General features: G+C 42.2%; 1 protein-coding gene across 1 annotated transcript in view; it reads right to left on the reverse strand.

Annotated features, from left to right (window-relative positions):
• UTP3 (UTP3 small subunit processome component) overlaps positions 1-27,705 on the reverse strand; it is a 43,459-nt gene that overhangs the window by 12,294 nt on the left and 3,460 nt on the right. The window contains exons 2-11 of the mRNA XM_073603369.1: positions 23,142-23,226; positions 22,981-23,037; positions 21,070-21,126; positions 19,742-19,856; positions 13,725-13,799; positions 11,830-11,954; positions 9,946-10,092; positions 7,439-7,510; positions 6,624-6,664; positions 6,444-6,540 (exon numbers count right to left, since the gene is read on the reverse strand). Of these exons, the coding sequence (XP_073459470.1) occupies positions 6,444-6,540; positions 6,624-6,664; positions 7,439-7,510; positions 9,946-10,092; positions 11,830-11,954; positions 13,725-13,799; positions 19,742-19,856; positions 21,070-21,126; positions 22,981-23,037; positions 23,142-23,226 (871 nt within the window). The remainder of the gene's footprint in view (positions 1-6,443; positions 6,541-6,623; positions 6,665-7,438; positions 7,511-9,945; positions 10,093-11,829; positions 11,955-13,724; positions 13,800-19,741; positions 19,857-21,069; positions 21,127-22,980; positions 23,038-23,141; positions 23,227-27,705) is intronic.

A 27,705-nucleotide genomic window follows, 5' to 3' on the forward strand; every position in this document is an offset into this window, starting at 1 on the left:
GACAAACGTTAAGTAACTTGACCATGTGGCCGCCTTACAAATCTGATCTGGGGTGGCACCAGCTTTTTCTGCCCATGTAGTGGCTTGAGCCCTTGTAGAGTGTGCTCGAATTCCCAGTGGGGGAGATAGTCCCATCTGAGAGTAGGCTACCAAAATAGCCGATTTAGGCCATCTAGCAACTAACCCCTTTGATGCTTGGTGGCCCTTTTTGTTTCCAGAAAAAAGAACAAATATCAAGTCCGAGGACCTGAAATCCTTTGTTACATCCAGGTAATGTAACGTCTCACATCCAGGTTGTGAAACTGACCTTCCTTTTCCCCTGAAGGGTTTGAGCAAAAGGTTGGCAGGATGATCTCCTGGGACTGGTTCTGAACCGTCGCTACTTTTGTCAAAAAACCTGGATCTGTCTTAAGTACAATCCTATCTGGATAAACGGACAAAAAAAAGGTTCTGTAACTGCTTGCCGACCGCCGGCTGTCATATGACGGGCAGGCGGCGCAGCTCTCGTTCTGGGAGGGCGTCATATGACGCCCTCGCCTTCCCTGCCCACTAGGAGGCGCGCGCGCGCCGTGTCACTGGGCACCCGATGCGCGTGCCTAGCGGCCGCGATGTCCGCTGGGCACCCGCGATTGCCCGGTAACACGGCAGGACCGTGGATATGTGTGTATATAAAAGACACAGAGATCCACGTCCTGTCAGAGAGGAGACAGATGTGTGTTCTCAGTATAGAGCAACACCGATCGGTCTCCTCCCCTTGGGAGTCCCCTCCCCCTTCAGTTAGAAACACTCCCTTGCAACACAGTTAACCCCTCGATCACCCCCTAGTGTTAACCCCTTCCCTTCCAGTCACTTTTATACAGTAATCAGTGCATTTTTATAGCACGGATCGCTGTATAAAATGTGAATGGTCCCAAAAATGTGTCAAAAGTGTCCGAAATGTCCGCCACAATATCGCAGTCACGATTTAAAAAAAGAAAAAAGCAGATCACCGCCATTACTAGGAAAAAAAAAAAATAAAAATGCTATAAATCTATCCCCCATTTTGTAGTCGCTATAACTTTTGCGCAAACCAATCAATATACGCTTATTGCGATTTTTTTTACCAAAAATATGTAGAAGAATACATATCGGCCTAAACTGAGGAAAAAAATTTGTTTAAAAAAAAATGGATATTTATTATAGCAAAAAGTAAAAAATAGTGGGCTTTTTTTCAAAATTGACGCTCTTCTTTTGTTTATAGCGTAAAAAATAAAAACCGCAGAGGTAATCAAATACCACTAAAAGAAAGCTCTATTTGTGGGGAAAAAAATAACAAAAATTTCATTTGGGTACAGCGTTACATGACCGCGCAATTGTCATTCAAATTGTGACAGCGCTGAAAACTGAAAAATGGCCTGGGCAGGAAGGGGGTGAAAGTGCACTGTATTGAGATGGTTAACCGATAGCGCGTGCAGTTCACCAATTCTTCTTGCAGATGTGATCGCAACTAGAAATACAGTTTTGAAAGTCAAATTCTTCAAAAGAGACTGCTTGTTGTGGTTCAAACGGTTCCTTTGTGAGGGCCTCCAGAACCACAGAGATCCCATTCGGGAAAATGCTTAGCCGGAGCTAGTCTAGATCTGGTAAGTGCCTTAAAAAATCTTGTGACCAAAGTGAAGAAATTGGTTTCTCCAGAAAAACCCCCAGTGCGGCCACTTGCACTTTAAGAGTGCTAACTGCAAGCCCTTTGTCTGCACCCTTCTGTAAGAATTCTAATACTGAGACAATGTCTTCCACAGCTCTATTTGCTGAACGAAACCAAGAATGGTAGTCTTTCCACACCTTGGCGTAAATAGCTCTAATTACTTTCTTCCTACTGGAAAGTAAAGTGGTTATTAAAGGTTCTGACAAACCCTTGTTCCTTAACATCTGCTCCTCAGATACCAAGCAGTGAGGCTTAACCTGGCTACATCTGGGTAATGCACTGGGCCTTGTAGAAGCCAATCCTGTCTGAGAGGGAGCTGGTGGAAAACCAAGCTCTCTTTGGCCATAATGGAGTAATCAGGATTACCAACACCCTTTCCTTCTGTATTTTCCTCGATACTAATGGAATCAGCTGGAATGGGGGAAAGGCCTACCCCAGGTGAAAATTCCAAGGGTGCGTCAAGGTGTCTATCCCCCGAGAACAGTTGTCCCTGTGAAGGGTAAAGAATTGCGGGAGCTGTGCATTTTGCTTTGATGCAAACAGGTCCACTAGTGGGTGGCCTCAGGTCCTGTTGATCACTGTAAAAACCTCTGGATTCAATCTCCACTCCATTTTCTGCCTGCTCAAAAAATCTGCCACTTCGTTTAGTGTGCCTTTGAGATGGACTCCAGAATTTCTGCTGAGAGCAATTGAAGAGTTTTGCTTCTTGTGCCCCCGTTTGTTTAGGTAGGCTACTGTAGTGGCATTGTCCGATAGTATCTGGACATGAAATCCTAGGTGGTTTGGAGAGAAGGCAGCCAATGCTAAGGCGACTACTTTTAGCACCCTCCAATTTGAGGATTTTTTTGCTTTGGTCCGAGACCATGTTCTCTGTACCAAATCCTAATCCAGATGGACCCCCCATCCCAGCATACTGGCGTCTGTCGTCACAATTTTCTCGATCGGGAAGGACCAGAGTAGGCCTTTTACCAAAACTGCCTGATTCCACCACCACCAAAGTGTTCGTTTGACGCTGGTGGGGATCCTTCCCTTTGTATCTAGAGTCTCCATCCTGTGGTTCCATACATTTAGAAGGAACCTCTGGAGTGGCCTGAAATGTAGCCTTGCCCATTGGATGGCTGGCATAGTTCCCAAGGTTGACATAACCTTTCTGATCGATATCTCCTAATTTGTAGCATAGTTACTACATTCTGGACCTTGATTTCTTTTCTCTTCCGGAGAAAAAAATTCTCTGTTCTAATGATTTTTTTGGTACCCAGAGTTGTACTTGCTGAGCCGGATTGAAGCTTGAAGTTTGATTTCTGAAAGTTCATTATCCAACCCAGGGATTCCAAATAACTGCGGGCCTTGCCCAGATCTTGCAATTTCGACCTGAACAGGGCAAAGAAGAGGAGGTCATCCAGATACGGGATTACCGCAATCCCCTGAAGGCGAAGAGGGGCGAGGGCTTCCGCCATAACCTTTGTAAAGACTGGCGGAGCAGATGAAAGGCCAAAAGGAAGGGCCTTGAATTGCAGATGTAGCACCTCCTTCCCCATATTGACTGCCAACCTCAGGAATTTTTGTGACTGAGGGGCTATAGGAATATGTAGGTAAGCATGTCTCAAGTCGATCAATGCCATAAAGCATTACTTGGTCAGCAGATTCCTGACCGTGAAGATCAAGTCCATACGAAACCTCTTATATAGGACTGACTTGTTCAAGTCGCTTCAAGTTAAAAATCAAACGGAAACTTCATGGTGGTTTTTTTTTTTTTTTTTTTTTTTTTTTTTTTATCAGGAATATGCGAGAATAGAATCCCTGATAACATTCTTCTGGAGATACAGGAGTCACAACCCTTTGATGCATCAGATCCTTTAACAAGTTCTTCATAGCTAGGGCCTTTGTTGTATCCCTTGGTAGGTTTGTTACAAAGTATCTTTCTGGAGGAAACTTTATTTGTAACCTTGGGACAGCATGCTCAGAATATATTGGATTTTCTGTCATGCTGGCCCAATGAGGGAGGAAATTCTGAAGCCTTCCTCCCACTGGCAGTGAAGAGTTATTGCGTTTTGTTGGTTGACGCAGGAGGATGGAAAAGGACACTTCTGCGATGACCCATTTCTTCTCTTCTCCTGGGGTTTGGTACTTTGTTCCTGAGACCTCAGATCGAAAAACCCGCTTAAATCCCCTCAGGTCTCAAAAATTCCTGAGGTTGGCAGTCAATATGGGGAAGGAGGTGCTACATCTGCAATTCAAGGCCCTTCCTTTCGGCCTTTCATCTGCTCCGCGAGTCTTTACAAAGGTTATGGCGGAAGCCCTCCCCTATCTTCGCCTTCAGGGGATTGCGGTAATCCCGTATCTGGACGACCTCCTCTTCTTTGCCCTGTTCAGGGAGAAATTGCAAGATCTGGGCAAGGCCCGCAGTCATTTGGAATCCCTGGGTTGGATAATGAACTTTCAGAAATCAAACTTCAATCCAGCTCAGCAAGTACAATTTCTGGAGTACCAAATAAATTCATTGGAACAGAGAATTTTTTTTTTTCCCGGAAGAGGAAAAAAAAAAAAAAAAAATCAAGATCCAGAATGTAGTAACTATGCTACAAACAAATCAGATGTTGATCAGAAAGGTTATGTCAACCTTGGGAACTTTAACCTCGACTATGCCAGCCATCCAAAGGGCAAGGCTACATTTCAGGCCGCTTCAGAGGTTCCTTCTAAAGTTGCTTTTTCTTATTAACAGGGAATGGCTTCTTTTTATCTGCTGTCTTGTCTAGGACCAGATCTAAAATCAGGGCCGAATAGTAAATGTCCCAAGAACGGAACCCCACAAAGTTTGTTTTTGGATGCCGCATCCCCCGGCCAGATCTTCAACCACAGTGCCCTCCTGGCCGAGTTAGTTAAGGGCTGCAGATCTTGCTGTCATTCTTATAGACTCTGTTGATGCGTCTGAAATAAAAGCTACAGCTGCCGACAGAGTTGAGAAAGAGTCAAGAATTTCCTGCTTGGGTGAGTCTGCTATAATATGGGCTTTAAGCTGATTCACCCAATATTCCATATTTCTGGAGACACAAGTAGTCGCCATGGTTGGTTTAAGATTGCCCATGATGGATTGCCAAACTCTTTTTAAGTTGTTAATCCATCCTTTTGTCCGTGGGATCACTTAACACACCCATATGCTCGAATGCCAGGTCAGTTAGTTAGTCTTGAAACCTAGGAAAAGGCTGCGTCAAGTTTTGAGCCCTGTGAGGTAGATGGCTGACTTAGGGATGGATTTGCCAGTGAAGAGCGAAATGATTGAATGGTGGCATCTAGTTCTTTTTTTAACTGATGCAATCAAATCGCTGCATGCGGAAGAAGCTTCTTCTTTAACAAGAGCGTCAATGCATATTTTACATAAGGTTTTCTTCCAGCCTTCAGGTAGCCACACTTTGCATGAAGGGCACTTCCTTTTAGCCACCGGGTCAGAGCTCTTGGCCTGCCGTAATAGAAAAAGGAACACAAGACAAAAACCATCCCAGTGGGACAACCTGAATCTTTCAAAATGCTCACCACAGGTGGACAGTGAGAACCAACAGCCACCACATGTGCTCAGACAGGCCCCTACCATCGGGGGGGGGGGGGGGTACTAGAAAGAGAGACCACATTGTAAAATAGGGCAGTATCACATCTGCCCCTTACCTGGGCCTTGCTGGTGCCTGTCCCACTTGTTGCCGCCATCAAATCCATCGTGGTGCGCAGTCTGTGGCTAGGACGCCGGTTCCGGACTCCAATAGCGCCACTGCGCCAGACCGGAGCCGGCATATATGCACCAGCTCCGTTCCTCCCTTCTCCCCCTGCGCTTCCGGTGGAAATGACGCAGTGCGCCTGATCCATGGACGCCACCCCCTTCCGGATACCTCACTTCCAGCAGATGCAGTCCCCGATTGCCAGTCCCAAGATAGCAAAAAAAAAACGATGTCCACCCCCACCTCGCCACCTCTCATGAGTGGCACCCGCAGCAGTACCGGCTCTCCCCCGAGCACTTAAAAAGAGGGAGAAGGAGCCCATCTAGCAGCGCTCTGTGGAATGGTAGGAACGAGCTCTCTAAAAAGGTAAGAAAGGAAAAAAAAAAAAAGGAAAAAGGAAAAAAAACAAACAGTGGAGCAGGAAGTCTGGACTTTTAGGACAGCACCTAAGAGTTCCTGACTCCCCACTAGGTGTTCCCTGCCAGAGGAAGCTCAAAAACTGGCAACATGTGGGAAGGAGCCTCCTTTTAAAGTTCGGTGGAAAGTGTGTATTCTGTTGGCAAGTGGGAGGAGCCACTCTCCCAGGTAATGTCCTGAAAGACGTTTAGAGAAAGATGTATAAAACATACTTCTTTTCAGGCTGCTTCGGTCTGGTCATGTGATCTCCCCTGCATCAGACAGTATTGGCTAAAGGGGAGAGGAGATAATGCTCGACAATGGCTAGTTATGCCTGGGAGTGGCAACGTCACCCATAAGCTCCTATGGCCCATCCACTGTCGGCGCTCCCTCCTCTCCTCTGCAGTTGCCTCTGGTTGACAGAGGCGGATCACATGGCCAGACCGAAGTGGCGTGGAAATAGGCAAGTTACATACATTTTTCTTTCATTTTTATGATTAGTTAGGTATAGCTTGGAATTCCACTTTAATACAAAAATGTGACATATGCATATAAAAAAAAAAAAAAAGAAAAGAAAAGGGCATTACTGGTTATTCCTGAACTAAAAATGAATATATCAAAAGTAGTAATGAGGATACTATATGTGGTGCACTCACATTTCTATATGTGACCAGTCTTTCTATCACGGGATGCCCGGTGATTGGCAGTCTCTTGGCTTTCAAAAACAGGTAATAGCTGATATTTGTGCAATAGCTAGAAAAGGGAATAAGACATTTATTACAAGTTGTGCACAGAGAGGTATAAATCACTAAACAGAAGCCCATTATAGTACTTACTTCATATACAGCTGGAATTTAGTCTGCAGGTAGGCACTACCCTGAAAAACACAATTACGTCTCTGTCATTTTTCCACAATGCAACAAACAGAAATAAAAAGAAAATGCCGTGTACAGATTGAGTGTTACTGTTCCCCCTCTTTCAGGGAAAGTCTCTCAGCTTGATTAGACTTCTTAAAGAAAATTATAGGGGCTTGGAATCCGTTATTTTACTTTATTGACTTTATTTAAACTTATAACAATATAGTTTTTAGTTGTTTGGATTTAGGGCAATACCATTTATTGGCTAACTAGATTGAAGTATGCTTGTCTCCTTTTTAGGGAATATGAACTGACAGTAGGAAACATACCATTCGTGTGTGAAGTTGATAAAATCTCTGTTATTTCATCTATAAAATGCATTTTTCTTACCAACAAAGAGATGCAGATAATATCAACTTCACACACAAATGGCACTGGGTATGTTTCCTACTGTCAGTTCATGTTGCCTGAGGAGGGGACTGTGCTCTGATAAGCTTGCACTACAATTTATTTAGCCAATAAGGGAAATCCAAACTAATTGAAATCACTCCTAATCATATGTTCAGCTCTGTAAGCACAACTTATTTTAACAAAACAGATAAAATCCAATTTAGAAAAAATATGCAATGTTTAATTTCAGGTTCAGGGCAATTTAACAAAAAAACAAACACACCCCACACATTAATTTAACTTGGATATTATTAAATTTTTAAGTTTACCACATGACTAGCAGATAAAATCCACAGAAACTGCATAAAATTGTAAAAGCCTCCCTTTTATTAAACACCACATACCTTTCCATTAGGGATGGTCCCATCTTTCACCATCTGCAACAATGGTTCCAATTCATTTTTCACCTCTTCTAACTAAAAAAAAAAAAAAGTAAAAAAGAATTGGAGCCATAACATACCAAAGGCTGCAGACAACAAAATGCCGCCCTATGTAATAAGCTAAAATAATGATGATTAATGAAAACTGGAACAAATGAACATGAGGGAAAAACTCAGACACAATCTTGTTTTCAAAGACATTACCCAATTGTGATTGTTGTGTATACGTTTTACAATCTTCATCAAAACATAGGAACCTTTGTTCTCACTTAATGTAAACTGCCAAATGTCAGTTAAAAGCTATGTAAAAGTTTGTTTAAAAAAAAAAAAACCATGTCATACTTACCTCCTCTGTGCAGTTGGTTTTGCACAGAGTGGCCCCGATTCTCCTCTTCTAGGGTCCCTCAGCGGCGCTCCTGGCTCCTCCTCTTCACGAGTGCCCCGTTGGAGAGCCCTCGGAGCACTCTGGCGGGCGCGCTCCCATGTCCTGCTGCTGCGTCCATTGACACAGACAGCAGGACTCGGCTCCGCCCCCCGCGTCATTGGATTTGATTGACTGCAGCAGAAGCCAATGGCTGTGCTGCTTTCAATCTATCCAATCAGGACCCAAGACACCGGCTGGAGCTGATGTGCTCATTCCTGTCGTTTGAAAGACCGTGTTAAGGAAAGTAAAAGGGGGCTCTGGGGAATTGCTGCATCACAGGAGGTTTTTCACCTTAACCACTTGACATCCGCGCTATGGCTGAATGACGGCCACAGCGCGGACCTGAATTCCCGGGAGGCCGTGATATGACGGCCTCCCCTGTGCACGCGCCAAACGCCTTCCCGGCCCCTTACCATGTGATCAGCTGTCAGCCAATGACAGCTGATCACATGATGTAAACAAAAGATCGGTAATCTGCTTTCTTTTCTACTCACGCTGACAGCGTGAGTAGAAAAAAAAGCCGATCACTGGCTCGAATGCAAGGGACATCGGTCCCGAAGTGGAAGAGGCACATCTGCCTCATCTGTGCCACCCAACAGTGCCCACAAGTGCCACCTATCAGTGAACACAAGTGCCAATCAGTGCCACCTAGCAGTGCTGCCTATCAGTGTAACTGATGGTGCCCATCAGTGCCGCCTCATCAGCGTACATCAATGAAGGAGAAAAATTACCTGTTTAAAATTTTTTATAACAAAATATAAAAAAAAAAAAAAAAATTTTTTTTTTTTAAATTCAGTTTTTTTTACATTTTTTAAACAAAAAATAAAAACCGCAGAGGTGATCAAATACCACCAAAAGAAAGCTCTATTTGTGGGGAAAAAAAATAATAAAAATTTCATTTGGGTACAGTGTTGTATGACCACGCAATTTAATTCAAAGTGCGTCAGCGCTGAAAGCTGAAAATTGGTCTGGATAGGAGGGGGGGTTTAAGTGCCCAGTAAGCAAGTGGTTAATGCAGGGGTAGGCAAACTTGGCCCTTCAGCTGTGGTTAAACTACAAGTCCCATGAGACATTGCAAGACCCTAACAATCACAGGCATGACTTCTGGATGCAGAGGCATGATGGGATTTGTAGTTTCACCACAGCTGGAGGGCCGAGGTTGCCTAGACCTGCCTTAATGCATAGAATGCATTACCGTGAAAAACCTTGAGGGTTTACAACCCCTTTAAAAGCAGAAATGTGTGCTCTGTCTGTCTATAGGCTGTAGAAGAGGGCCTAATCAAGGGACAGGCAACCTTGGCCCTCCAGCTGTGCTGAAACTACAAATCCCATATCCTCCTGGCAGTCATGCCTGTGGCTGTTTTGCAAAGCCTCTTGGGACTTGTAGTTCAACAGCTGGAGTGCCAAAGTTGCCTACCCTTGGCCTATTTGGTTAAAGGGGTTCTGTAATTCAATAGGCTAGTGGGAAGATGCAAGCTGAACAGAGCTCAAGGTATGCTTTGGTGTGGTGATGGGTAAAAAGACAGGAGCATGTCAGCATAATGAAGTATATTTAAAAAAAAAAAAAAATTGTTTATGGACATGCTAAAAAAAAGAAAAAAAAATATGACTCATAAAAATAGTAATATAGTATGTGCATATAAATCATTTCCCAAAAGGTAGCTAGAATGTCAGTGACCTCCCTGTTATAGCTGGTCTCCCAGCTGGGTGAAAACTGCATGTTGTGCACTTGGCTCCCAAAAGGTGTGCGCCCTCATCTGACCCATTTCTGGGGTATTGTGTCAATGTGGTGATATTCAGCAGAACCCCAAAGAGCAAACAGGAGGCATGGCAGTAGTACAGAGGCTGCAGAGGCTCTGTTGTCAGCCTCCTAATGCTTTGCAGCCTTATAACAAAATCAGCAGATTTCCGTATAAAACTTTGGGAACAATTAAGTCAGACTACCAGTCTCTAAGAGGCAGACCAATGTGGCCTCTTTGGGCATTGACTGTGATAGCGCGATGTTCAGTTTTTGCTTCTACACTTAAGCATGTCATCAGCACTTCACCTTAAGCTTCAGATCCTGAGTAAGTTCCATCAGCTCCGGAGATTCCTTCTTCAGCAATTTGCGTTTCTCCTTATCAGACATTTTCTCCAAATCCTTTACAATCTTTTCCTCGGACAGCTTCTCATCACTTGGTTTTTCACTAAATTCCTGCAGGGGATTGAGAGAGGAGAGAGGAGAGAGGAGAGAAGAAAATTTTAAAACTATACTTGGAAGGTCCATTTATATATGTTTTTCATAGTAGATACACTTTCAGTCATAGTTCATACATTTTCCCCTGAATTTGGTGTGATAACATTTATACACAGACCACTTGATATGTGTGTTCACCTAACGTTCTCTTTAGATGACAAAAAAAAGTAAAAAAGTACCTGTTGAACTAACTGCGTTGCGATTTGTTCTGTTGCAGACCTACAGTAGCCAAAAAATAAAATAAAAATCTTCTGCATCTAGCACTTCTGGAAGTGTCGGATGCCTGATTCCCCCATTGCATTCTGTGGTTCCATCCCCTAATCCCTACATCACTGGAGGACATAGTGACAGAGGGCTGGCAGATGAGACCAGGCACCTGACACTCCCAGAAGTGTGTCAGGAGCAGCAGACTGTTTTGGAGCAGTAGCTCTTCAACAAAGCGAAGATTAGTGGTGTGGCAAGTATCAAGTCATCTTTCTAGGGTGAAAGAAAAATAGAGGGAGTCTTGCATTAAGGGGCCTTGTCTCTGCAACTGAGCCATTCCTCTAGGGATAAAAAAATACTCACTGCTTTCATAATAATTTAACCCCTTCAAGTTGACCATACGCAAATATTTTGCCCCACTGGACTGGGCTTTTTTTCTGCGCATCTCCCTTTGTGCTGGGAGCACAGTGACCGGGGTCTCACCAAGAGCCCCGTTTTAACGATCGGGACCCGATACGTCAGATTCCAGGTCACCTAATCGCTGTGATAGCCTCCGATTGGCTATCACAGTGATCAGTCACTGTGAAGCCTGCCCCCGTGTTTTCTGTCTCTGTGAATGGACGAGAAAGATACATTGAGAAAAAAAAAAAAATTTTTCATAAAATAAAAAATAAAAAAAAAAAAAAATAAAAAATAATACCTAGATCCGGATTTGATGTAGGTCAGTGCCAGGGTTAGTGTTTGGGTCAAAGTCAATATTTTTTTGGACAGTTTTTTTTTGTTTGTTTTTTTAATTGGCATCAGTGTGCGTGTGTTTTAGGTAGGATTAAAAAAAAAAATATATATTTTTTTTACCATTTTGGGCCAGTTTTCCTTTGATAATAAAACAAAAAAATTTAAGAGATATCCATTAACATTTACCACCAAATGAAAGCCCAATTTGTCCTGAAAAAAAACCAAGGTATAATCCACCTGGATGCACAAAGTAGTCGTGATGATGTGTACGGTATTGCTACCAGATTATATCAAAATACAAATTCAACAGGTTGATAAAGCACTGTCTAAGTGTGAAACGCGTTAACCTCACTCTCCCCAGCTTGTATCATCTGTGTGCTTTTTACATGATTAATTGAATAAAGGTTTTCTTTATCTGACTACCGGGAGTGCAGCCATCCAGACTTTCTCCTCTTTCTCTTGAGTACTGCAGCTGCGATTGGGCGAGCAACCCCAAACCACAAAGTTCATGTCACTGTTGCTGGCTCACCTTGGAGCAGCGAGAGTATGTATTTGTGAACCTGCATAGAGAGCTGTGCAGGCAAACACTGTGCTTTTGGCTTCATAGCATTTGAATGATCTTCTATTGCTCCAGTTATACCCTTGTGCATGATCTACTTTGCAGGGATTCCATACCAAAGCTTGGCATTCAGCCTTCTTGAGCCCTGGATACAGAGATCTTTTTCTATACATTGAATTGAAGTATAATCCATTTACCTGTAAGAAATCCAGGCCATAATCTTCCTCACTGAGGGTCTTTGCCAACCGTTGCTGGACATTTTGTGCTTCCTCCTCTTCTTCTTCAGCCTCCACCTCTAGCTCCTCTTTGCTTTTTTTCTTTTCTTTATAGATTAAATAATATTTTTTTTGACAATATTACCTTTAAAATACTTTCTAGTACTGATAAAAATTCATAGACACTCAGCTGTTGCCATTTTAAAGCTGGCCAAGCACTGATCGATGGCAGGGACTGGAAGAATTTTGATCAGCGTGTGGAAGTCTCCACTGAACAGACATTGATCAACTTTTATCAAAGGGACATATTGGAAAACTTTTAGAGATCAGTGGCTGCACCAAGGTCTGGTGGAAAGGGGAGACCTTGGATGTCCTGCCACGAATAACCTATTGTGAAAAACATTTTTTTTTTTTTTTTTTTACTTGCTTGTGAATAAAGGGGACAGATCTATCCAGTAAGCCTTTTTACCCATCTGGGAAATATTGCGCACAGAGGCGGAAACACTGTCGGATTGTTTAGTTAAAGCAGAGCTACACTGCATTTGAGCATCAATAACTCAATTTAAAGCGGAGTTCCGGAGTTTTGTTTTTGTTTTATTATTATTGATCCGAGCATAATGCATTATGAAAAACAAAAAAAAAAAAAAAAAAAAAAAAAGAAGATTATACAAGGTTAATAGTGGATGTTGCTAAAATATAAATTTAATACTCACAAGTTTGTCCCTCCTGTTGTGGCTGTTGCCATCATGATTGTGGGCATGTGAAGCCCAATCGATATCTCTTCCTGTATTAGCTTTGGAGAGGTGCATGCTGGGTAACCAGCATGCTCCTCTCAAACCAGCATGCGCGACTCACCGGCCGTAGCGTCGTTTCTAAAGTTGCCATAACAACGGGCGGCGACGGAGGAAGGTCCCGCCCCATTGTTATGGCAACATCACAGTACTACCCACAGGCGAGGGAGGAAGTGACGAGGAGCTCCGCGGACCAGGAAGTGTCAAATTAAGGGGACTACATAACAGGGCGATTCTGGAAAGTATAAAAAATTTCCTCCAAATGTTTTTTTTTTATAGGTTTAGAGAAGTCCGATTCTGAAAAAAAAATTTCAGGGTGGAACTCCGCTTTAATTCATTTTTATTATTTAGAGCAAACTCCCCCCATCCTTCTAATGTTGCCATGCTTTATTTTGCAGAGAAATCACTTTGAAAAACACCCTGCTGGCATTTTTAGCCATGGCCATCTTGAGTAAGGGCAGATTCAAGTAGCATTTACTTCTTGGAATCAATCTGCCCTTAACTCAGGCAGGCAGGAGGGTGTGCTTAGCTGAGAAAACCCCTCCTGAACACCCTGGCATGTATGACAATATTTGCCTAGACCAGAAACCAGGAAGTAAATGAAAAAACAAAAACAAGTAAATATAAATATACTTTCCTAACTATTTAACGAATGGTAGCAGCATACGGATGAAAAATAGTGAATGTTGATTGAAAGAGTGAAGTTCTACTTTAATATAGAGGGATGATTTACTAAAACTGGTGCACTCAGAATCTGGTGCGGCTGTGCATGGTAACCAATCATCTTCTAACTTCAGCTTGTTTAATTAAACTTTGCCAATAAAACCTGGAAGCTGATTGGTTTGTATGCAGAGCTGCACCAGATTTTGCACTCTCCAGTTTTAGTAAATCAACCCACAGACTTTGCAATTTATTACTTTACTTTGCAATATATATCTTTACTATTAACTGGAGGACCAGAGTCAAATGGGTGAGACCACCTAAATCCATTAGAGCGGTGACCAGTAAAGAACATACAGAAGATATTTGGCTTTGTGCCTACACAAGTGCTTCAGCAACTCCTAAAACTAACAGAAGCATACATACTTTTGTTGTACTCCTTGTAGTCCGTGTCATAGTACAGCTTCTTCTTCTGCCCCCAGGCCAAAGCATCTGGCAGACCTGAAACCACAGGATACATTACATTGTAAGATAAAATATTAAGTTGTGTGTTGGAGTCAAATTTTCCTACATTTTGCCTTGGGGAAGACAGAACGACATCTCATAATCAATAAAGTACACAGAAAAAATGAATCAATGGACTTTAAAAATCACTCCATACGATAATGAAATACTGTTAAACTAGAAGGCTCAAAAATGTGATGGGTTCATTTTCCAGCCCACACCAGAAAATTAACAGAAATAGTCTAAAATAGTTGCTATGTGCAACAAAAAAAGTGTTTTTCAAGTGCTTGTGCATTAAAAAAAATTATTGAAAAGCTCAAGAAACATGGTATCCATTAAAATCAATGAATGCTTTCACAATGGGGCAGTGTGCTGGCAAAAATTCTGCATGGAGCATGTTTGGAGAGCAAAAAAAAAAAAATAAATTAAAAAAAAAATTATTATAAATAATAATATTATATAAAGCACCCCAAAAATGCCCCTCTCCATTGAAATGAATGTGAAGCACCTAAAAAAAGCGCTTTAAAAGTGCCTCAAAAACACCACACAGCGTTTTTGGTGCAGTTTATGTGCGACGTGTCCTTGCTTTGTGCACTGGTCCAAATTATTTGGTGTTATTGGGTTGTGCTTGGCCCCTTAGTTTCAGTGAAAGGAACTCTTAAGGCGTCAGCATACCAAGACATTTTGGACAATTTCATGCTCCCAACTTTGTGGGAACAGTTTGGGGATGGCCCCTTTCTGCTCCAACATGACTGAGCACCAGAGCACAAAGCAAGGTCCATAAAGACATGGATGAGCGAGTTTGGGGTGGAGGAACTTGACTGGCCTGCTCAAGCCACGCCCCCTGTTCTCAAGCGCCTGATGTGCCCTGCTGTGATATCCTCCAGCCTCGGAGCTACAGACGCCACCGGAGCGGCCGGGGACTGATCCATCACTGCTGCCCAGCTGGAACCGAGAGAACACCCAGGATAGCTAACAGAACCATACAACCTATGCCTGTATACCACTGCTCAAATGTGAGTTTATTTTTAAAGCAATTTTAAGTCTTTTAAACTAACAAATTACGCTTAACCCGATAGAACACCTTTGGGATGAATTAGAGCGGAGACTGTGAGCCAGGCCTTCTGATCCAACATTAGTGCCTGACCTCACTAATGCGTTCTGGAAGAATGGTCAAACATCCCCATAGACACACTCCTAAACCTTGTGCACAGCCTTCCCAGAAGAGTTGAAGCTGTTATAGCTGCAAAGGGTGGACCAACTCAATATTGAACACTACAGACTAATGCCCTGTACACACGGTCGGACTTTGTTCGGACATTCCGACAACAAAATCCTAGGATTTTTTCCGACGGATGTTGGCTCAAACTTGTCTTGCATACACACCGTCACACAAAGTTGTCGGAAAATCCGATCGTTCTGAACGCGGTGACGTAAAACACATACGTCGGGACTATAAACGGGTCAGTGGCCAATAGCTTTCATCTCTTTATTTATTCTGAGCATGCGTGGCACTTTGTCCGTCGGATTTGTGTACACACGATCGGAATTTCCGACAACAGATTTTGTTGTCGGAAAATTTTATCTCCTGCTGTCCAACTTTGTGTGTCGTAAAATCCGATGGAAAATGTCCGATGGCGCCCACACACAGTCGGAATTTCCGACAACACGCTCCGATCGGACATTGTCCATCGGAAAATCCGACCGTGTGTACGGAGCATAAGACTGGGATGCCATTAAAGTTCATGTGCGTGTAAAGGCAGGCGTCCCAATACTTTTGACAATATAGTGTATGATGTCTACTAAGGGGAGGATCAGCCAATATGAGCACGACTGTTCCCTTTAAAAAAAAAAAAAAAAAAAAAAAAAAAAAAAAAAAGGAGGTCAGGTGACTACTAGGCTTTTGGCCATGTTGCATGCAAAGGAGGGAGCCTGGAGCAGCAGTTTCTTCGGGAAAGACCAGCATCTGATATTCGTTTTAGTCTATATAAAAACGTGTGCCAACAGGTTTAAAGGCTTAGTTCACCTTTCTGAACAGGTTTTCTGTTACATCCAGATTTAGGGTGCAAGTTTAAAACATGAAAGACGCGCTTAAATGTGAAAAAGGCCAAAATCGAATGTCTCTAGCCTAAAGGGATATATGCACATAAGTGATAATCACTGTGCCTAAAAATTAAAATAGTGAAACACAAGAATTGCTCCTATGTCTACACAAAATGTGAATACATGGACAATGTTGGAACGTGATAAAGTGACAAATAAATGCCTCAAAAAACTCTAACGAAAATATGACAAACTAGCATCACTGTGACACATAGATATCTCAGAGAAACCATGAAAAAAAATAATATGCGAGTTGAAAAGACAAATCTTCAAAGTGCAAATAATGTCCCTAATAACAGTACATAAAGCAAAATTGGTAATAGTCCAAAAGGCTGAATAAGAAAAAGTATATCCCCAAGTGACAGGTGAATAATAGTAATCTTGCTGCAGTGAATAGGGTGCGTTGATGAACCTCCACCTTCAAAAACTGCTGCCTCTTACCAAAAGATGTTGGTCTCTAAATGATAGGAGACCTTACTGGGCGGATGGCTGTAACCCCAGCCCGGGATCTGTGTGACAGGCACTAGATGTCATCCGGTCTGTAAAAAACCTCCTCAGCCGGCCGCACCAGAATGGTTGGGATAGGTCACCAAAAAAGAAATAAACAGCTCCACATAGCGTAAAACCTTACATTTATTAAATAGCAAGATCAGAGATGCACTTACAGACGTCCGTGGTAAATGAGCGTATACAGGAAAAGCCGGCCGGCTCCAAAACAACCCGTTCCTTCCGGGTATTCAAATCGCGGTGTCGTCGGGGCGTGGCTCCTCCTCCCAAAGCCACGCCCCGACGACACCGCGATTTGAATACCCGGAAGGAACGGGTTGTTTTGGAGCCGGCCGGCTTTTCCTGTATACGCTCATTTACCACTGACGTCTGTAAGTGCATCTCTGATTCTGCTATCTAATAAAGGTAAGGTTTTACGCTATGTGGAGCTGTTTATTTCTTTTTTGGTGACCTATCCCAACCATTCTGGTGCGGCCGGCTGAGGAGGTTTTTTACAGACCGGATGACATCTAGTGCCTGTCACACAGATCCCGGGCTGGGGTTACAGCCATCCGCCCAGTAAGGTCTCCTATCATTTAGAGACCAACATCTTTTGGTAAGAGGCAGCAGTTTTTGAAGGTGGAGGTTCATCAACGCACCCTATTCACTGCAGCAAGATTACTATTATTCACCTGTCACTTGGGGATATACTTTTTCTTATTCAGCCTTTTGGACTATTACCAATTTTGCTTTATGTACTGTTATTAGGGACATTATTTGCACTTTGAAGATTTGTCTTTTCAACTCGCATATTATTTTTTTTCATGGTTTCTCTGAGATATCTATGTGTCACAGTGATGCTAGTTTGTCATATTTTCGTTAGAGTTTTTTGAGGCATTTGTCACTTTATCACGTTCCAACACTGTCTATGTATTCACATTTTGTGTAGACATAGGAGCAATTCTTGTGTTTCACTATTTTAATTTTTAGGCACATTGATTATCACTTATGTGCATATATCTCTTTAGGCTAGAGACATTCGATTTTGGCCTTTTTTCACATTTAAGCGCGACTTATTTTACAGATTATGCGGTTTACCACTTTTTAGTCGCAGCTCAAGCAGGTTTTTTGTTAAGCGCAGTATTTTATTTCACAAGTTTAAAACATGGTCACATTCCCCAACCCCCCCCCACTTGAATCACGGAGTGCATCTCCTTGCAGTGTCCCTTTTTTTCTCTTTTATTTATTACGTGAAGCCATAATTGTCTCTGCCTGCACAGCCATATTATCCATTCACAGGGATCTATGAAGGGAAATACTACAAGTTGCATCCTGTCACCACAGCGGAGGGATAGAGGCCTGGTTCACACCTGTGCATTTTTAGTGCTTTTTTGTATTTTTCAGATTTGTAATACAGAACATGTTCCATATGAAACCATGTTGTATGGACTGTAGTGCAAATCTGCAAAATGCAAAAAGCACTAAAAAAAATGCATAGGTGTGAACCAGGCCCGAGACTGTAGCAGCACAAGTGCAGCGACATCACCATACTTGTTCACAGAGAGTCCATATGAACCTGGCGTTGGGATGTAAACAACAGCAGCCTGTGCATTGTAATTGCGATGCACCGGTTATGATTGCAATGCTTCTCAGGCTTTAAAAAAACATGTAAGAAAAGTAAATTTTTTTAATCATTCATTTGGGTGCACTACATTTTTCCCAAAAGTGGGTTATGCTGGTAAAACTGAATTTGAAAACTCCCTTCAGTCTTGCACAGTTGTACAGGCTCCTCTCCTGTATTGAAATTGCTTACTCAGATTACACTGCACACTGCGAGCTTTTCACAGTGTGAAAAAATAAAAGCTACAGCAACTTAGAAAGAGAGTGGCCTTATTTCCTGGCTGGACGACATCCAGCATCATCTCGTTTTTTTCATTCCCGGCCTGACCGGTCCCTTTCACTCATTGAATTTTCATTCATTTGATTACGGGGGCCTCAGCAGCGCATGTGGCCGTTACCCAGAATGGTCTGCACGCCAATGTAGTCTGCCTATGAATGCCCACTCCTTCAGACTGACACCCGCCCATCAAGGCATTTTGGCATTTGCATAATTGCTTGCAAAATCCTGCACACTGCTTGAATCAGGACTAGGGCTCTTGAGAGGAGTGGACAGGGTGCGGTGATACTTTCAGGAAGCCATGTACAGCACCCTGTTTTCCCCTACCACCACCAGTCATGATCTGCCTGCATTGCATGTCGTCGCCAAGTCTAAAATAAGATGAAAAGTGATAACAGAAGAGCTTTATTCAACAAATGAATTTGCACGGTGAAGAGTTAGGAAGCAAAACACAATCGATTTGCTCCAAGACACTTTCCACATTCACATGCTGGAAACTGACCTGACTATTCGGATAATAAAATATATCCATCTAGCTTTCTTAAGAAGCCTTTCATTTCTTCATTATTGAATTATGATTGTATATTGTTAGGCTGTGGAGTAAAAGACATTGCAGAAGATGCATTCATGCTTGATTAGGGTATTAAACAGTTATAAATAGAGCTGCATGGAAACATCAATACAAATAATATATGAATCAAACAAATAGTCCAAATGATAAAAAAAAAAAAAAAAAAAAAAAAAAGCCTTTATGTGAAATGACCATCCTTAGTGGGCAATCATTAGATATTGCTAAATCACCAGTGCAAATAGTGAAAAATAATGAAAGGATATAGTCCAAGTTATCAAAACCAGGAGGGGTATGAAGATGGCAACTCTCACCATACGTGGATTCCCAAAGCAAAGGGTCAGCAATGATCTCAGCTGAAGCCCTCCACAGAGCCCGTAGGACACGGAATCCACCTTCAGGATAGCACACTTATTGAGGTTCTCAAAAAAAAAAAATATTAGATAGATAGATAGATAGATAGATAGATAGATAGATAGATAGATAGATAGATAGATAGATAGATAGATAGATAGATAGATAGATAGATAGATAGATAGATAGATATTATTTTTCACTGGTGATTTAGCAATATCTAATGATTGCCCATTAAGGATGGTTGTTGCACATGAGGGCTTTTTTTCCCCCATCATTTGGACTATTTCTTTGATTCATATATTATAATTTGTATTGATGTTTCAGTGAAGCTCTATTTATTATTGACTGTGTATATCTCACAGCAGAGTTGCTGCTCTTAAAAGATCACTTAGAGTTTATAGCAGTTTCTTCTCTTTTGCTTTTATTACAGTATTTTATTGTGAATGGGCCCTAAAATATCAGTCCCTTGCAAACCACAGAATCCTTGAGAGCAAAAAAAAAAAAAAAATTTGTATTAGTTGGACCAACCATCATTTGCACGATCTTCTAGGTCACTTCCCATTGAAATACGATCATCTTCATCCTGTTCATCATCATCATCTTCCTCCTCCTCTTCAGGAATATCAAGGGGCATAACTTCATCCTACAGCAAAATTAGAAAAATTGAGATTGTGGAAGTGCACATCAAATGGCATCGCAACTAAATCTCTAAAGTGCACCGGTCACCTACATTTTGAGGGCTAACCACTTATTCATGAAAAAGCACCCTATTCATTCTCTACATACGTTGCTTAGCAAATCATTAGAACAAAAAAAGACAGGCTTCAGAAATGTTAGCCAGTGCTACATTTCTAGACCGAAAGAGACGGTTTGCTTCTGGGGACAAAAGCAATGCATGCTATTTACATTTAAAACCTTCCAGTATCCCCACTAAAATGGATTTTGTTAATGACCTGGTGAATGTTGTTTAAATCCTCATAAAAAGAAGCACAGAAAGGAAACCCTTGCATTACATTGTACACTATTATAGGCCCACATGTGCCAGGTTGTTTCTGTAAGTGCATCTTACTCTTCTATATAATTTTTGCAATCTAATGTTATACACTTGTAATTGGACCAATTTTATTTATTCCTTGTATTAAAGGGTTTGTTAACCCACTAGGTTAAAATCCATAATCCTTTGTATGTATTAATGTAATGTGCCCTGTGTCTATGCCTTATAAAAATGCTGCTGAAAAATGCTGAGCAGCCATGATACACCGTGGTCAGTTGTACAGGGGGGAGGGTATAGCCAGGCAGGATCAGCCAGGTATTGCAGGTGATAGAGGGGGCCAAATGACAAAGCACAAGCACTGTGCTGTATAACATGCTTTAAGGGAACAGGATTATTATTATTTTTTTTTTGGGTTAACAAACACTTTAACACTTTTGTATGTATCCTTTTGTACAGCACTGCAGGAGATAATTACACTACATATATTTATACATAGGGAGAGATTCTATAGCAGGGATGGCGAACCTTGGCACCCCAGATGTTTTAGAACTACATTTCCCATGATGCTCAACTACACTGCAGTGTAGTTGAGCATCATGGGAAATGTAGTTCCAAAACATCTGGGGTGCCAAGGTTCGCCATCACTGTTCTATAGGAAAGTAAACATTAGCAATAACCGCATAAATCTGGACAGGTGATGACATACTAGGATATGAAATTTGAACAAAATTCAAAATAGACAGATTATTTATATGATAGTTCTAGCATGAGCACCATCCATACAGAAGCTTAATGAGGCTCCATGGTTTTGCTTTATTAGGAGGTTCTTATTTAACACTTCAACACCCTTTTCCACACTTACCTCGCTGTCGTATTGTTCTACATCGCTGTCAAATTTTACTCCTTTTTCCATCAGACTCTGAAACCACAGTAAAAAGGTTGGAATCACTGAATGCACAGCAAACATTTATCATATCTTTTTTTTTTTTTAAGTAATAACATCCTACATGGAAATAAGAAAAGACGTTTGAAAAGGTTCTACAACAAATAAAATAGATGATACTAATGCCATGGACCAAAAGTGTCTACTCACTCTGGTCACTGAGCAGCCTGCAAGATCATTGGATCTGATATCTGATATGATACAGCAATCCATGCATAGAGATGAATGTAAATGTTCCCTTGCGTGGTATTATACATGGAGCCTTGTATCTCCTCAATAAACAGTAACATTTCCTATATTTATAGGACTCAGGTTTTCATGTTACTGCCCAGACTAAAATTGAACTCCTTTTGATTGTGGGGGGGGTTTCTGGACAGTCATATACAGTCTGAGCTCAGAAACCTTAGATTATAAAACTTTAGAAAGGATTTGCCTGCCTCAACGAGTCAGTGAAATGGCTTTTCTGTGACCGAAGGTAAGAAGGTTATAGATGTGCCCAAATGTTATTTTAACGTATTGTACTCCAAGCAGTCATGCCATTCACTGCATAGTTTGCAGGTTATTTACACAGTTTTTTTTACTTAAAAGAGAAGTATGGGAATTTTTTTTCCCCATAATCATACTTACCTAGGTGAATGCCCTGCACTCAGAACAGAGCCAACGAACATCACAGATAGCTTGGTTCTCTCAGCTCCTCGAGCAGAGAGCTGCTGCCAGGCAGTGAGCAGCTTTCCTGCTCTGTGCCCCCCCACGCTCATTGGAGCGCTGAGCTGTGGAGGGATGGGGAGCGGCCGTCTCAGCGGCTCGCTAAGAGGCTGAGACGGCCATCAGTCCAAGCACCTGGCGGATTCAGACTCCCAGAGTCGGGATGACGTGGTGCCTGGACTGATCTGTGCGATGTCAGCAGAGAGCGGACATCAGACCAACATCAGAGAAGGAGGCGGGTATTGCAGTTTTTAAAGGAACACTACTCTTTGGGAGGTGTATGACTGGGGGACCCTTGGAGTGGTCTTGTTTCTGATTCAAGTTCACATCTCCCCAAAACACACAGACTCTGGGAATTTCGGCCCGGGATCCATGTTTAGGGCCTAGATGCCCCATTACCAACAATGACTGCTTTACACTGTGAGACTCATAGCACATGTTAATATAATCAGCAAGCCACCTGGTGCTGGTGGTCTCCTGCTATAGTCCGTTTCTTAAGGGGTTATGTGTTTTTTCTGTTAATTAGCACAATTACCAATGGGTGAAACATATTTAAGTCACCTATTGTTTCTGTCTGTCTGATAGTATTCTGTGCCTCCACCTAGGCTGGTTTAAGTGACTAGTTAATTAGCTCAAGTTAATTATATCACTAGCTATTAGTTGCTAGAGGTATATGTTGGTTGTCCCTTAATTATATTCCTGTATACAGTTGCTTTTGCTTAGGACAATTTGACCAGCCTCACCTGATTATGTATTATATAAATTCTGTTTGAGTTTTAAATAAACAGTTCCAGTCCTCATACAAGCTATTGCCGACTAGTCTTGTATGGTCTGCTATAATATCTGGTTCCTATGTCCAGACTGGAGGAAGCTGTATACTGACAGAAACACCAAAGCTGGGTGCTGGACGGTTCCATCACAACTTCCTATACTGAACCTCTGGGCTCGATGTTTGAGTCACTTCCTGCAGGGAGGAGAACTCAATTCTGGGAGTGAAGGTCCACTCTAATATACTAAATCTACAGGGTCAGCATGACATCCAGCCAAATAGCATTTTTGGAGTGACATCAACCTTAGACAGATTGCTTTTAGATTACAGAACCTCATTACCACATACTGACTTACCTTAAACTTCCCCTCGTGGTAATCATCAATTTCATCATTATAATACTTTGAGGAGAGCTGCAATAGGACAAATAAGAATCATTATCACAATTTTAATAATTTTCACCAGAACAGGAATCCACATTACAGACAAGCACAATAGACTGACTGGCAGGTTTTACCTCCTTTGTGGAAGGGATATTTGCATTGGACAAGGATTCGTCATACACAAGTTCATCTTCTTTGGCTTTTTTGGGCCTCTGATTCCTGCAAGATGAAACCTTCTCATTAAAATAAATACATTTCTCAGATATTTACAGAGAATGCAACATTGGCTGCATTCTAGGATTACATTACAGCGATAACAGAGCAGAGCAGATGATCTGATGAAGCTGGTTCTTCCACAGCCAGACAAAGATCTACACTGCAGACAAGTGCCCTCATTACCCAGCACTGAGGGAATGTGCATAGCTGTGCACATTTTATTTGCGATGACTAGGATAAAAACAAAAAAAACAAAAAAAGCATGATCATTGGGAAAGATGCTTGAAGTAGGGGTTGCGTTTTAGTGAGGGGACTAATTGGGCCAAGGCACAGGGCTCCCATTCAACAGCAGTAATTTTGTAAGCTGTACTCAGTCACTGCAGTGCTACATATCTCAATACTCAGTCTAGCATTGACCACGTACAGCTGTGAATTAAGGCAGCAGTATTTCAACATACCACTGTACTCATGTAAATGTGAGCATGCATTAATAAAATTATACATATTGTTAGAGTGCAAGGCCCTGCCACTGGGAAATGATTGGAAAAAAGGACAAAGGATTCTCAAAGTTACACTTTGTGGTTTGGGAGGCTCCAGTGTGTATATTTTTAGTGGAGAAAGCCGTGTTCTGAGCTTTCCCTGGATTTTGTAATCCCAGATCAGGGCCTGGAGTTCGAAGGTTCCAAAGTGTCTTGGGTGGGAAGGAACCTTCAACCTGGGTTTACACTCAAGCGGTGCAGAACACTGCATGTAATCTGCACAGGAATTGCAGCACATTCCTGTGCGAATTACATGAGGTGTCTCTGGGGTGTGATTTGAGCCATGGATTTGTATGGCTAAAAGTCGCACCAAACTGGTGCAGGACCCTTTTTTTGTCAGCACCAGAATTGGATCACATGGGTGTTTACACCCATGTGATCCAATTCTGCAAACTGATTGCGGGGTGTCGTTAACTTACCATACACTCTGCAATTGGTTCGCATGGACGTTGCAATTTTGATGTGGTGCAGAATCCACAGCGAATTCGCACCGCATCTAGTGTAAGCTGAGGCTGAATCCTGTCTCCAAATTTTGAGACACCTGCAGCCTGTGCGAGTATGCAGGCTCATTATAACCCAGTTCTGAGAATAGCTCGGGGCTCCAGCCAGAAGGAAGATGGTCTCCAATTTTGGGGATACGTAGTATCGTTGTGTGCTGACCACAGAGCTTCACCTTAGGAGACAGGTGTGAGCCAGTATTGCTGTGTGCATTGAACAGCCGATGGTCTGAGGGACCAGTTCTGAGAGCAGCGGTGCTGCTAAAGTGTAACCAGGTGGGCTTGCATTTTCCATTGCTGATGTTTTCATGTGAGAAGCAGATTTCCCCGGCATGGGCAACTCTGTAAAGAACTTGGTTTTTCCTTTTGAACAAAAGTGGGCTACCATGCCCTTAAACTAAAAGTGGTTGTAACGGCAGAAGGTTTTTTATCGTAATACATTCTATGCATTAAGATAAAATGCCTTCTGTGTGCAGCAGCCCCCCTAATACTGACTGAGACAGCAACGCAGCGCCATCGACTCCCACTGCTGTCAAAGTCAGTCAGCCAGCCAATGATGAGAGAAAGGGGGCGGGGCAGGGCCGCGGTTTGGTGTCTGAATGGACACAGGGAGCTGCGGCTCGGCTTGGGTGTCCCCATAGCAAGCTGCTTGTTGTGGGGGCACTCAACAGTAGGGAGGGGCCAGGAGCACTGGATAGAGAGAGACCCGAAATGAGGATCAGGGCTGCTCTGTGCAAAATTACTACACAGAGCAGGCAGGTACAAAATGTTTATTATTTTTAACTAAAAAAAAAAAAAAAATAGGACTTTAATATCATTTCAAATGGCATGCCTCACTAAAACGCATCTACCACTCTGAGTCTAATCACTGCATGTCAATATATATTATATACACACAAATGAAGGTGGTTAGAGAGCATAATGTTATTGCTCCTTAGGTTCAGATATAATACTCTAACATAATGAACAATAAAAACATGCTCTCTGTGTTGCAATTGCCTTCACTTTTGTTTAGGTTGGTGGTCTTTTGGGACTGATCTAGTGGCAAGCTGTCCATCCTCACAGGTAGGTAGGTGTGTGTGTACACATAGTATATACAAACAAAGCCATCAGACATACCTGCTCTCAATTTATCTATTGCTATATGTGCTCAAACATGGAGAGAAACATGGACATAATAGATTAGAGTTAGGACCGCACCATACAGAGGGACCTAGACTAGTCAGTGCAGCTTCCACATTGCTTTGCAAACGCTGTGCAACTAAATCTTCTGTTTATTTACAAAAACTGAGTACATTTTAATTTTATCAAATTTTTTCTGGGAAGCTGGTAAGTATGCTGGAAAAAAAATGAATATAAAAAAAAAAAAAAAAAAAGAAAAAAAAAAAAAAAGTAGAATTCTAGGGGCCCCACTTTTCTGCTCCAGGACTAGGGGTGCAACGGATCAAAAAATTCACGGTTCGGATCGTTCCTCGGATCAGGAGTCATAGTTCGGATCAACAAAAAAATATCCACGTCATCTCCCCCACTGTAATATCTGTAATCTCCCCCACTGTAATAACATACTAGCAGGGTATTGGCAGGGCATGGCAGCGTATTGGCAATGCTGCCATCTGATCTCTCCCCGCCACTGGACAGATCAGTACACAGAGGGGAGAGAGAGGAACCGGTGTCATAATATGACGCCGGGTTGTTTACAAGTGATCGCTCCGTCATTTGACGGAGCGATCACGTGGTAAGCGGCCGCCGGGTGTACTAAGATGGCCGCCGCTCCGGAGCTAGGCCAAAGCCTTTCCTAAGGCCGAGGCAGTGGCGCGCTCCACGGAGCGCATGTGTGTGGATCCGAACAGGCTGAACCGTTCGGATCACGGATCGGTGACGATGCGTTGCACCCCTACCCAGGACCAACTTTTTTTTTCCTAAAAACGGGTGGTGATCACGGTCATGTAACAATTACAGTGGATATAAAAAGTCTACACACCCTGTTAAAAATGTCAGGTTTCTGTGATGTAAAAACAAAAATAAAAAGTCATTTCAGAACTTTTTCCACCTTAAGTCTAAAGTAGTGCAACTTGTCATGCACAACTTTCAGGTTGCAATAGTGAAAACCTAGGCTTAATGTGTCCGATAAACTGTACAACTCAATTGAACAACAAACTGAAATCTTGTAGGTGTAGGGAAGTAAAAATAAAAAATAAATTTGGTTGCATAAGTGTGCACATCTACAAACTAATACTTTGTTGAACTACCTTTTGATTTTATTACAGCACTCAGTCTTTTTGGGTATAAGTCTATCAGCATGGCACATCTTGACCTGGCAATATTTGCCCACTCTTTGCAAAAACATTCCAAATCTGTCAGATTGCGAGGGCATCTCCTATGCACAGCCCTCTTCAGATCAACCCACATATTTTAAATCGGATTCAGGTCTGGGCTCTGGCTGGGCCATTCCAAAAAACTTTAATCTTCTTCTGGTGAAGCCATTCCTTTATTGATTTGGATTTATGCTTTGGGCCGTTGTCATGCTGAAAGATGAAGTTCCTCTTCATGTTCAGCTTTCTAGCAAAAGCCTGAAGGTTTTGTGCCAATTTTGACTGGTATTTGGAACTGTTCATCATTCCCTCTACCTTGACTAAGGCCCCTGTTCCAGCTGAAGAAAAACAGCCCCAAAGCATAATGCTGCCATCACCATGCTTCACGGTGGGTATGGTGTTCTTTTAGTGATGTGCCTTTTTTGCGCCAAACATATCTTTTGGAATTACGGCCAAAAAGTTCAACCTTGGTTTCAGCAGACCATAACACATTTTCCCATATGCTTTTGGGGCAGTTCAGAAGCATTTTTGCAAAATTTAACCAGGCTTGGATGTTTTCCTTGGTAAGAAAAGGCCACTCTACCCCATAGCCCAGATATATGAAGTATACGGAGATTGTTGTCAAATGTACCACACAGCCAGTACTTGCCAGATATTCCTGCAGCTCCTTTAATGTTGCTGTAGACCTCTTGGCAGCCTCCCTGACCAGTTTTCTTCTCATCTTTTCATCAATTTTGGAGGAACGTCCAGTTCTTGGTAATGCCACTGTTGTGCCATATTTTCTCCACTTGATGAGTGTCTTCACTGTGTTCCATGGTATATCTAATGCCTTGGAATTTCTTTTGTACCCTTCTCCTGACTGATATCTTTTACCAATGAGATCCATCTGATGCTTTGGAAGCTCTCTGCAGACCATGGCTTTTGCTGCAGGATGCGACTAAGAAAACGTCAGGAAAGACCTACTAGAACAGCTGAACTTTATTTGGGGTAATCAGAGGCACTTTACATGATGACAGGTGTGTACTGACTCCTATTTAACATCAGTCAGTACACTCTAAAAGATTTCAATTTGTCGTTCAACAAAGTTGTACAGTTTATGGGTCACATTAAAAAGGTGGGGAAAGTTCTGATATG

The sequence above is a fragment of the Aquarana catesbeiana genome, linkage group LG10, assembly GCF_042186555.1.
Source record: "Aquarana catesbeiana isolate 2022-GZ linkage group LG10, ASM4218655v1, whole genome shotgun sequence".
In the NCBI taxonomy this organism is placed as follows: Eukaryota; Metazoa; Chordata; class Amphibia; order Anura; family Ranidae; genus Aquarana; species Aquarana catesbeiana.